We start from the raw sequence: 13356 nt of genomic DNA on the forward strand, positions 1-13356 counted from the left end.
TGAAAAAAACGATCGGATGACGAGGCAGTTAAGGTGTGAGGCTACCGCTCTGGGGGACCCGAATTCGAGTCCCGACGAGCATTTAGGAATTTTTCATGGGCAGTCTGTCTCGAATATGTCGTTTTCGTCGTCCCTTGTCTCTCAGCCATTTACACTGTGGACATGCCTAAACCGACAATAGATTCAAAAAAACAAAAAAATTGTGAATATGTTTCACTTCTACTCCATACTCTGGGTGGGATATAAATTAGAAAAAAATGTAGATGAAAATGTATATAATTAAAAATTCTTGATAAAGGAAAAATAAAAGGAAACGTTTATTACTTTGGATTGTCTTATCTTAAGACTTTTGCTGAATTAACAAATTATGATAAATTCAGCCTTGTATTTATAAAAATATTAATCGGGCGGCCGGATGGCCGAGCGGTCAAGGTGGCAGCCTACCGCTTAGGGGGACACGGAATCGAATCCGGACGGGTGGTTTGTTCGGATATGTCGGGCCTCTGTCCTCACCACCCGGCTGCCCCATTGTGGGCCTGGCCGAATCCATAATGGGCTTGCTAAAAAAGAGGCTATCTTAGTGCCCACAGGGCAGAAAGAGTCAAGAAAAATATTAATCATAATTTAATTATTTTATCAATTGTAACATTTAATAAAATTATTTAATTTACATCTGAATTATTTCCTAAAATTAAGTAAAATACAATAAATTATAATAAAAACTTTAAAATATAAAACAATTTTAAAAGCATTTCAGTAACGATTCTGATTAGTAGACGGCGCTGAAATTGAAAAAGCGGGAATTGGTTTCTATGGTGAGGATTGTAAACAATATGTTAATTTATTATTTTTTTTATATTTATATGATTAAATATTTTTAGTTGTGTTTAATATTTAGTTAAATAGTGTATATTAGTAATAAACTACAGTAAAAATATGGTAAATATTTGTGGAAGTATAACCGAAATTTCAGTATAGTTTGAGTTTATCATCAATATATGAAATCAAAGATGATTGTATCGCGTCATTGCACGAGGAGATTTTCAGAGTGACATCAGTCATCATTATTTTATTGCTACCAATACCGTGATTAACACAATAGGTTGCTATATAATTGTGGAACTGGCAACAAAAGGAAAAATTTAATAAACAATTTCTGAAGTTTATAACTATTAGGATCAGTAGTTAAATGATTTGTGAATATTCTAAAATATATTTATATCATTATGGAGAAAACTTGGTACAATTCTAGGTCCGAATGACGCGGTTGGGACTTTAACAGAGCTGTAGACCATGCCCATAGGAGTAAAGATGTCAAAGGGTGACAATATGCAGAGCAGAAATCAAGGCAAATGACAGTGCACTTTGATGTGGAGTATGACGAATAGGCAATAGTACTGAAAACTTTGGAAGTGAATATCTTGAAAAGGGTTGCATGTACAGATATAGTTCTGTTGACTTTTTTGCTTGTTTAGGGGAGGTCACAAATTCCTCATTCAGAGCCACAATCTTACTAATTTTTCGATGTTAATATGACTATAGTAAATTGAATTATGTTGCATTTTTATCAAAATAAGGGATATCTGTTTTGGAAATTTTTTCTACATATTTTTGCATAAATTGGATTTTTTAGCAAGCCCATTACAGGCTCGGCCAGACACACAGTGGGACAGCTGGGTGGTGAGGGCAAGGCCTGTCATATCAGGAAGGACCACCCCTAAAAAAATCCTGGCGTTTTTTCATCTATCAGATTTGATACTGAATTCCCAGAGCAATAGGTTTTCACCTTAGCTACTTGGCCAACTGGCCATTTTATTTTATGAACTAATTTCCATTGAAATAGTAAAATATTATCAAAACTTGTGGGAGACATAATCTGATTTATGATTGAAATCTAGATGGTTATTACCATGTTATATTGTCATTATGAATACTATCCTCTTAGCTAATAAGCATAAAATATGTTACACATATTGTTTAATTTTTTTTTTAAATGTATAAATTGGTTTCCTTTTTTGCCCCTTCATGCTACAAACTATATATTTTACCAATGGTTTTAAACATATTATGTGGCGTGTTTTTTAAGTAAGTACCATTTTAAAATAGGACTGCTGCAGTGCTACGGTTGGTGTTCCGTGAATGTGTGCTGAGTACCTACATCTGTTGGCTAGCCACAGACACAATTACAGAAGCATTTGTTCGTTTTACGTTTGTTTGTGTGTGTTTAAAATGCCTCAGATAATTGAAAATCCCGCTGATTGTGAAGTATGTGCAGTGATTTGTTTTAGTAAGTACCATTTTAAAATAGGACTGCTGCAGTGCTACGGTTGGTGTTCTGTGAATGTGTGCTGAGTACCTACATCTGTTGGCTAGCCACAGACACAATTACAGAAGCATTTGTTCGTTTTACGTTTGTTTGTGTGTGTTTAAAATGCCTCAGATAATTGAAAATCCCGCTGATTGTGAAGTATGTGCAGTGATTTGTTTTTTTAATGCCAAAGATGTGAAAGCAGCTGACATTCATCAGCAGATTAGTGAGGTATATGGAAAAACATTATGAGTGATGAAATGACAAGAAAATGAATTAGAGCATTTAAAGATAACCATACTAATGTCTATGACGAAGAGCGTAGTGAGTGACCATCTGTCATTGCTGAAGACTTGGTGCAAAAAGTTGTTGCAAAAGTTCGAGAAAACAGACACTTTATGATTTCGTCATCCAAAAGCATGGCAAGCTCAGTAAGGGGATTGTTTTTCTTCATGATAATGCCCATCCACACGTGGCTCAATGACCTGGCGGCAGGTTTCTATGAGGATGGAATTCAGAAGCTGGTTGTATGATATGAAAAGTGCCTTTATATTGGTGGAAATTATGTTGAAAAGTAGATTAAGGTAAAGGCTTTCATGTAAAAATAAAATTATTTAAAAAATTGCAGTTGTGTTCTTTTAATATCAAAATGGTACTTACTTAAAAAACACCTTGTATAATTTTACATAATGACTTTTAATTATTTGTTAAGAAATTTAAAATTTTAAGTCATATTTATTATGTATTAATACTAAATAATATATATTATTTAGTATTAATATATTATTACAGTATTATTATTTAGTATTAATATATTATTACAGTATTAATATATTATTTATTATTAATATATTATTAATTTTATTATTAGTATTGATAAAATTATATATATATATAATTTATCTTTGTATTTTATTAACTTTTGTAAATTATGAATAAACTGTAATTTTTTATACTATATAAACATGCAATCCTGCTTTATTGGAGCTCCAATACAGCAAAGTAATGCATTTATTAAATTTTATTTGATTTTTTACTATAATTAACATAATTATCTTTTAATAGGTAAATGTAATGATTCCAACAGTTGAAAATGATTGTAATGCTGGAAAATTGATGTCATCTTCTGAAATCACAAATATTAAATATGAAAGAGCAACCTCTAGCTACTTAAACTACTCTGAAAAATATTTACTGTTAGAAAGGCATTTTTCAAATCAGTATGCTCCTTTTTATGCTGTTAGGTTGAAATTAATGTCAGAACGAGTAAAAGAAGCAGCTAAACAAAAATGGGGTAAATAAAGTTAACTTATAAAAACTATATGAATATAATAATTTAAATGTTATAGAAAATTAATATCAATATTCTTAAAAATTTGAAATAATTTCTTTTTAAGACTACATCTTAACTTTATTCAATTTATATGCATAAATTTCTTTAACCAGATAATCCTTCTGACAACTAAATAAATTATAAAACAAATAAGCATTTTATTTGAAAGTGAAAGTATAAAACAATTTATAAAGTTTTTGAACATTAAATTTTATAATTTAAACTATCTTTAATATTCAGTACCATTAAAAACACACACACTGATTTATACTGGTACCAAAAATATTTATTTACAGAACATTTTTGGCTTCATTTAAATTATCTTCAGTTTACGAATTGAACAGAATCAAACATCAGTTTTCAATCATTGTTCAATGGACATAATATTCAAATGCTGAGGTTAAAATAATTTTTAAAATTTTTTAGCTACAAAGCTGTATTTTAAGTTTTAAAATGGTTTTAAAATACAGCTTTGTCAGGATTGAACAAAGGTTAAATTGACTTAATCAAAAGTACTTGGTTGAGAATTAAAGTCCATTTCAAGTTGGCCAATGGTATTTACATTTAATAACACATAAAAATATGGAATTAAAGTCATTTATATCTTGAAAAGTTGTTTAATAACTCCTAATATATCACACCCTGTTGTTGTGATAATTAGGTTAAAACATTTTTAATTAAATGTTTTGCTGGAGTTGAAAGTTTTCATTTTATTTAGTTGACAATAAATTAGCTATGAGTACACATTAAAAGGTTTACTTTTGTTTTTGATTGAGTCAACAAAAATTTTTGTGGTTTCTTATATATTCCTAATTAATACTTATAAAGAAATACATGACAAATAAAACAATTATATTTTACAATATTTATTCTTATGTTATTATTTAAGTATATCATTTTATTTTCTATATATATATATATTTCACAGTTTTAAAATTTGTTATAAATATATGATATAAACCAAATTATTAATTCTTGAATAAGTTAATATTTATAATTTTAGGTCAGGAAATTTTAATCAAAAAGCTTTGTGAACTCAGTGGTGATAAAAATGTATGTATATTGGGAACATTATTTAAATATATGACTCTTCAACCTAATATTTTAAAAGAAATAAGTGAAGAGGTAATTATCATTTTATAAGCAAATATTTTCTTCTTACACATAGATTCTTCTTACACATGTTAACATAGATTAAAATAATTTAAACTAATAGTTAAATTAGTTAACATTTTGTATAAGTATTTTATTGCAAAACTTTTTCAATAATTATATACTAACTGAAAAAATATATATTTTTTAATGTGATGAGAAAATTAGGTGAAATGTGATATGGTCATGGTATTTTAATTTACAATTTTTAGATTTTGTTTATTTAATTAAACATCTTTTTAATTGGAAAAGCTACTTTTATCATTTCTGTAAGATAAAATAGAAACACTGTATTTTGTTATATTCTTGAAATGTTATAAATATTAAATAAATTAAAAAGTTTTAAAATAAGCTGTAAATATCTCTTATTTCCTTTTTTGGGTAAAAATTCAAAAACCGATTTTAGCCCGTTTCGTAGAAAAATTCAGATTCGAAAACCAGTTTTTTAAAAAGTCATTTTTTGTATAAACCCTAATCAAAATGATTATTAACTAGTGACTGAATAACTTGAGCAAGCATTAAACAATCAGACATTAAACAGGAGTAATGAAACTACAGTTGACTTTGCATAAGTCATCACCCGGATAACTCGATACCATCAGTTAAGTAGTCAGTTTTCTGTGGTCCTGGCCGACTTACATAGTCATTAATGTTAAAAAAACTCTGGTTTACGCGACACCGTTTAACTCGTCACCACTGGATAAGTCAACATACTTTTGCTGTCCCACACTTTGATAAGTCGTCACCCTCTCCTGAAAAAATGAATTCACTCCGCACGTGTGGTGTAAACTCTTTTTTTTTTTTCAGGAGAGGGAGTCGGTTTATTTATTAATATATTTAATAATATAATAATATATTAATATTATTAATATATATATACATGTTAATAAAAATGCCTTAACATTTCATGTATTTTTATGTATAAAATAATAGCAGATAAACAAAAATAAAAAATACAGTTTACATCAATGTCACACCAGAATCTAATTTTACATTTTCTCACACTAAAGGCATTAAGAATCCTTAGACGTTACTTGCCAATACTTGACAATTGCAAATGTGATGTTTTCAAGGCGTTCCTAGTCATCTGCATAGAGTAGGGTCCATGGGTGTGGACGTTGAATATTGGCTGTTGTACAGTCCATGCAGAGGATGAAAAGGAGGGGTGAGAGGACTGATCCCTGGTGTACACCAGCTCTGATGCTAAACAGGGGTGAGGTTCCCACTGGGCATTTGACTACACTGGTCACGTCAGTGTACAGGAGCTGGGTCCATTGAATGTAGGCTTCTGGGACACCATGGACTCTGAGCGAGTGCCAGATAAGGTCATGTGGAACACGGTCAAATGCTTTCTCCAAGTCCAGGAAGGCCATATGGAGAGTTTTGTTCTTCTCCCGGTAACATTCATGGAGTAGCCAGGCAGCATGTATTGCATCTGTTGTTCCACAACCCTTAATGAATCCACATTGGTTTGGAGTCAGGTTGACAATCTGGCGAAGACGGGTGTCGAGTATTTGCTCAAAAGTCTTCATGGCATGGCACAGAATTCGGATCAGTCGGTAATTGGTACAGTCTGTCACATCACCTTTACCTTTCCAAATTGGCACTGAGATGCTAGTTGACCAGATTGACTGTACTTCTCTGTCTTCAATTATCTTGTTGAAGAGGGCTGCGAGGGCCTCCTCCCCTCGTCCTCCAAGAAGCTTCCATGCTTCAGTGGGTATATCATCTGGTCCGGATGCTTTGCCATTCTTCATTTTCATGAGAGCCTTTCCAACTTCTTGTGGTGATATCAGGGGAACTGGTCCCAGTACTGGGTCTGCTGGATGGACTGGAGGGTGTAGGAACTCCTCATTGCAGATGGCTGAGAAGTGTTCACTCCACCTTTGGAGGATGGCTGACGGATCACGGAGTATCTGGTCATGGTTGTCTTTGATGTTCTTTACGTGGCGTATATCTTGGGTTGCACAATGTTGGGTGCTGGCAAGCTGGTAAATCTTGTTTGCTCCTTCTGGCGTGTCAAGGTCCTCATACAGGCGGTTGTGGTGTGCAACTTTCACTGCTGCAACTGCTCTCTTTGCCGAGGACTTGAGGTTCCAATATCGCTCATAGTCATCTTTGGTGCCTGATTGCCTCCATCTCTTGAACATCTTTTTCTTTTCTCTGATGGCTGTTTGCACTTCTTCATTCCACCACCAAATACATATGTCAAGGTATATCCTATCAGGTTTTGTGTTGCCTAGAATGGTTGAAGCTGTCATGTGAATGTGTTGAACTAGGCTAGACCAGATGATGGATACTGATTGTTCGGGATTGTTGTTGAAATTGGCCATGCTCAGACCAACTGCTTCCTTGAACAGAGTTTTATGTTCAGATAGGCGGTGTCACTTAATTCATTCAGGTACAGTCTTTTCAGATTTTGGTGTTGCTGAGCTTGAGCTTAAGATGAAAATTGATGAGGAGTGGGTGGTGCTGAGGTGCAATGTTATCCAATGGGACTACTTTGGCATTGACCACGAATTTTAGGTCCTGTCTTCTAATGAGGCAGTAGTCTATTTGGGTCATCCGACTATCACTGGCATAGGTCACTAGCTGGCTGGTTCACTTTTTGAAAAAGGTGTTGACGATGGCCAAGTCAAAAGCTTCAGTGCACTCCAAGATCCTGTCACCCTCGGTGTCCTGGTCCCCGAATCCACTCCCACCATGCACTCTCTCGTAATTTTCTCTTGTTGCACCAACGTGGCCATTGAGGTCACCACCGATTATCAGGAATTCATTATTGCCGACCAACCGGAGGTGTGCCTCAAGGCTTCTCCAAAATTCGTCCTTTTCATCTTTCAGGGCGCCTTGTTGTGGGGCATAGCAGGAAACGACTCGGATAGTTAGTTCGCTGGATTCAATCTTTACGGACATTAGCCGGTCAGAGATGCGATTGACATCAGTGATGTTATCACGGAACCGCTCACTAACTGCTATGCTAACGCCATTCCGGTATGAGTTTGTACCATTGTACAATAGTTTGAATCCATCACCAATTTCTCGGGCCTTTGAGCCCTTCCACTTTGTCTCTTGAATGCAGGTAATGTCTACTTGCCGCATCTTGAGTGAAGCTGCCAACTCTCGGCTTCGGATGGTAAGGGTGCCAATGTTGATGATGGCTACTCATAGGGTTTGGACTATCTTCTTTAGCCTGCCACGTCCAGGGGCAGATAGCCCTTGCTGACTGTTCACGCCATTTGAGCGTAAACGACGTGTATCACCTACAGGGGACACCCTAGCAGTATTTGTTAAATGTTGATTGGGCATTGCATGTTGATGCAACCGAAAATACTTCAACCGGCGCGTCACACTGCCTGATGTTGGAGACCCTCACCGTTAGCTTCTTCCAGAAGGTCGATGTTCCTGGCCGGCACCGTGAGGAGGTGGTGATGGGATTTGCCGGCCATTTATGAAACTTAGTATTTAACAATATTCCCGTTTTATTCCAGAGATGATTTTGTGTCAAAATGTTGATGTTTTTAATCAAATAATTGATTAAATTTTATGTTTTAAGTGTAGGGTCAAAAACTGGTTTTTTCACTTGGGAAAACCCAGTTTTCAAATTATACAAATTTCCATTCTTCTTTAACTGCACCAATTAATATTTCCATCTCAGCACCTATCAACCTTTAAAATGCAGCCTTCTAATTCTAATTCCAAACGTTTTCAGTCTTTTTAAAAGGCCTTCTTCGGAATACAAATTGAAATGATTCTTTCTCTAACTGACTGTTTGTTCTGGAACGTTATAAATTTTAACTTTAAATTTAACTTTAGATTAACGTTATAAGTTTTAATTTTCGATTTGTATTCCCAAAGAAGACCTTTTAAAAAGACTGAAAACGTTTGGAATTAGAATTAGAAGGCTGCATTTAAAGGTTGATAGGTGTCGAGATGGAAATATACAAATTTCTTCAAAAAACCGGTTTTAAAAACCAACAAACCCTAATTTTCATTTTTCAGCTGCTTGTTTGCTTTCACAGCATTTTGAAAAAGTTTATCATAGTTAATGCCAAATAAAAGATTACATTAATGTTAATATACCATAATAATATAGTATCATTGCCAACAAATACTTGATGGCATGTTTTAGCTTAAAATATTACATGTATATTGCTATTGTACAGCGTGAACCAAAAGTAGGTGGAATAGGGTTTGTGTTAGGATTATATTATAACAATGGTGTATATAATAATTGTTCATAACCATAACCAAGTTATGGTTATGGTTGAACAATTACATTAGAGATGCATTTCAAGAAATTAATACACAAAGATACTTGTGCAAAAGTGTTTGTCAAAGCATGAAATGGTGAAGTCTAGAGTTCAAAACTGTATAAATTGTGATAGATAGCAGTTTGAGCACTTGCATTGATAAAATTGAATTATATTGTATTACTCAGCGAACATTAAGGTGTTGGTTTAAGTTTTTTATATTGTATTAGTAAATACAATTATATATGTATTCTCAAAACTTATATGTATATGTAATCTCAATAAATGTTATCATTTACTGTCCACCTACTCTTGGTTCATCCTGTATATTTTATATTACATAGCATACTAATGTATAACAGTATTTATAATAGTGATGTATTAAAACAGAAATTAATGACAAAATGAAAATGTCTTTTTGTTAGCAATATAAATTTCCAAGCAAGCACAAAATGTTCATATTTATTATCAAATATAAATAGTTTGTTACATTTTAAAATTACTATTCCATTGCTATTCGAGTATGAATGAAACTATTTTCACACTGTTTCTGTTTCCATGATGAGAAATAACACTCATTGAAAAAAAATTAAGTAATTAAGCAGTTTAATTAAGTAACATTTAAATATGACAATTGTGAATTTTTAACTCTACTCTTTTTGTGATTATTTGGTAAATCTACTCTCTCAAAAGATAAAAAAGGTCTTCAAACATTTTATAATAATATAAAGAAAACTCTACATTAACCAATACTGTGCCTACATATGTAAAATATAGTTTAGATATTTTTATACATATCTTTGTATCTATTGATGTGTGTCTTAATTTTGCATTGATTTACAATGAAAATGCTAGAATAAAAATTTTCTTTATTTTAAATAATTCATTTAAATATCATAATATTTTAATATCATAAAGTTACATTGACATCACTGACTTAATGATATGAAATGTTTGAATAAAAGTGGATTTCTTGTAGAAAAACAAATGATATATTTAATGTCTGATTTCAAATGTACAATCAGAATAATTAAAATCTTATAAAAAGTCAAATATTTTAGGCTCTACAAGGTATCAATGTTTAGCTCTTGACATTTCACAGAATCCTATAGCATCCAAACAGACAGTTTAGTACTATCTGCTCCATGTAAAGATAATTATTAGTTTGCTCTGTATTACTTTAAACAACAGAATTTTCTTTTATCTTACCATTGATTATTATATGAATTGCAATACAAAAGAGAACAGCTTGAAATATTAGTTTGGATTGCCAAAGGATGATTGAAAAACTACTACTGAAAAAATCAACGGAGGAAATAAAATAAAATAAAAAAATAATCGATTAGTTAGTTTATGTTTTTTATAGGCTTAATTAATATAATGCCTTTTTTTTTTCTTTGCTAGATGAAAGTTTTATATTTTTGCAATCAGACGTAAGAAAAAGAATTATTCATGTTTAAGATATAAATTTTATATTTTTGTGAACTAACATATCTTTTGTGTCATCATCAGTTATCAGTAAATATTTTATTAATTGATTATTAAATTTGATGAAAACTTATGCAATGTTAATTTCCCTTTAGCATAATTTAATTACACAAAATCCTAGAAGTAATTATACAAGTGATGATGATGAATTAATTTTAGAAGATGAATTACAAAGGATTGTCTTACATGGTAACATTGATATCTGTTCTCATGTTACAGGTAATTATTGTAATTTTTTAATTAAATAATTTGATGAATTTACAAAAGCTGTTTTCTCTTTAAATTAATTCTTCTTGTTCTTTAGGTAATAAGAAGACATTAAAGTTGCTTTTATATGATTAATGAATTTGTTTCCTTCAGAATTTTTTTTTTACATTGCATAGATTTACACAGTTATTAACTTATAAAATTTTAACTAACTGAGTCTATTAAATTAATAAAGCTGTATAGTGAGATACTTAACATAGGAATATTAATACAATCTAGCAGATCATTTAGTATTACTTAACTATATGTAGAGATTCACCCATATATAGAGTCAATGCTTAAATGGAAGAGTATGATTTTTGATATTTTTACAATATTCAACTATTTCTAAAAGTTTTGCTGCACTTTTACTAATGTAATATTTAATTAAATAAAATGGTAGTTTTTTTTTTAATCAAACTTCTTTAATATTCAAAACACCTGAATATTGAATTTTAAAAAAGTATCCAGTTAATACATTTAAAAAAATTGAAATCTATTTAATATATTACTAATGCCACTGTAATATATAAATAATACATACGTTATACCAAATCTGCAAATGTTGCCTGTTTCAGGAAATGCATTTTATATGTTCCGATAAGATACCAATATTTATATCACTCGTTGACTTATGGCTTAGAAAACACTAGTCAAAGTTTTTATTTTAGCATTGTCTTCTTACTTGAAGAATACTTAATATTTTATACTTTCTAATGATATTTGAGGATTAAAAACATTTATTAGAATAAAAATGGTAATGACATCATATTCAGTTTGGTTTCATCAGCAAGATGGCAGAAAGTAGAATTAATATAAACTGTTAATCAAAAATTAATTTGAGAAGCTCATCTTTCATTAAGCAGCATATTGTACCATGAATAAAAAATAAAATACAGCAAGAGATATTGCTATAGCTGGTAATTGAGTACACTTAGAAATGCCATTGAAAGAAGTGAAATGTAACAAAATTTTATATTTTACTTACCTCAATAGCATTTCTAATCATTCTCAATTACCAGCTACAGCTATATCTCTTGCTGTATTTTATTTTTTATTCATAGTACAATATACTGCTTGATGAAAGATGAGGTTTTCAAAATAATTTTTGATTAGCAGTTTACATTAATCCAAATATGTAACCATAATACCTTTATCTAATCCAAAATCTTTATTTCTCTGAAAATCAAACATTTTCAATCTTCTCCTAAGATCTTCATCAGGTATTATTTGAAAATGGAATATCTGAGGAAGATCTTAGAAGTAGATCAAAAATGTTTGTTGTAGAGAAATAAAGGTAGTGTGGTTATATATTTGTTTTATTGTCCAGTTTTGTGAAGTATTTGCTCTTATATTAATTTTACTTTCTGCCATCTTGCTGATGAACTCAACTGAATATGATGTCATTACCATTTTTTATTCCATTAAATTTTTTAAATCTTCAAATGTATAAATTATTTTTAATTAAGAAATCGATATCTACCAGATTTTTATGTATTAGTTTTATGTATTTTGGAATAAACGGTTTGCTTTAGTTTAATCAGATTTGGCAATGAAACACGAGAATGTTTTGCCAAGGAAACACTTCCAAGGAGGACTTTCTGTAGGAAACTGAATGCTACTTAGATGTTAGACACATGAAGATGTTAGACAAAATGCAGAAATCTTTACATGGCTAGCTGATTGATGAAATGTGAACCCACAACCATCAACCAGTGTTCAGTAATGTTATCCATTCCACTACTGGTAAGCTTGAAATTGATGACTTTGTTTTACAAGCAAAAAGTTTAGTTAAGTGAAATTGATAAACGAAAATGGAAGGAAAAGTGCTCCAAAATACATAAGTTCATAAATTTACCACAATGCTGTGCTAATGCCACTTGGCATTGTTGCATATTTCATGAAATGGTAATCTTTCCAGATTTGGCATAACTTATATAATAAATGATTTAAATTTCAATTGATTAATTAGATGATCAAATATTAGGTATTATTTGTGCCTTATTTGGAGATCAAGAAGATGGAAAATTTATTGTAAAAGATGTAGCTTATCCTTCAGTTTTATCACAAATTGAGAGACCATTATTACAAGATGATAAGTAAGAAAATTAATATTTTTTGCTTAACTTTATTATTATTACTAAAGTTTACAAGTAATTATTTATAATTGTTTTTTTCAAATTTAAATAAAAAATTAATAATAATAATAATTATTATTTTTTATTTAAACTTGAAAAAACTGAATTATAAATAATTTGTTACAGACAAAATACGTTTTATTAACTATATTTTATATAAAATTTTAGTTTAAAAATTTTTAAATATTTTCATGGAGATGTTTTATTCTAATACAAAACATAAAAACAAATATTTCTAATTTGCAGTATTACATATCTAAATTTTTAAATGAAAGAGTACAAAGAAATAATGTTATATAAAGTAAATTTAATAATTTCTTTTAGAAAATCTATCAAAAGATAATCTTATATTGATATGCTTTTACTTTAATTTTAGCAGTACAATGGGTGATCAGTTAAGGAACATAATCCATTCCAAGACTGTTTGCTATCAGAATTGTT

General features: G+C 30.7%; 1 protein-coding gene across 1 annotated transcript in view; it reads left to right on the forward strand.

Annotated features, from left to right (window-relative positions):
• Positions 1-750: 750 nt before the first annotated feature.
• PolD2 (DNA polymerase delta subunit 2) overlaps positions 751-13356 on the forward strand; it is a 35293-nt gene continuing 22687 nt past the window's right edge. The window contains exons 1-5 of the mRNA XM_067272620.1: positions 751-815; positions 3374-3602; positions 4645-4766; positions 10627-10750; positions 12765-12876. Of these exons, the coding sequence (XP_067128721.1) occupies positions 813-815; positions 3374-3602; positions 4645-4766; positions 10627-10750; positions 12765-12876 (590 nt within the window). The 5' untranslated portion in view covers positions 751-812. The remainder of the gene's footprint in view (positions 816-3373; positions 3603-4644; positions 4767-10626; positions 10751-12764; positions 12877-13356) is intronic.

Source organism: Centruroides vittatus, unplaced genomic scaffold, assembly GCF_030686945.1.
Source record: "Centruroides vittatus isolate TY-2023 unplaced genomic scaffold, ASM3068694v2 contig_452, whole genome shotgun sequence".
Classification (NCBI taxonomy): domain Eukaryota; kingdom Metazoa; phylum Arthropoda; class Arachnida; order Scorpiones; family Buthidae; genus Centruroides; species Centruroides vittatus.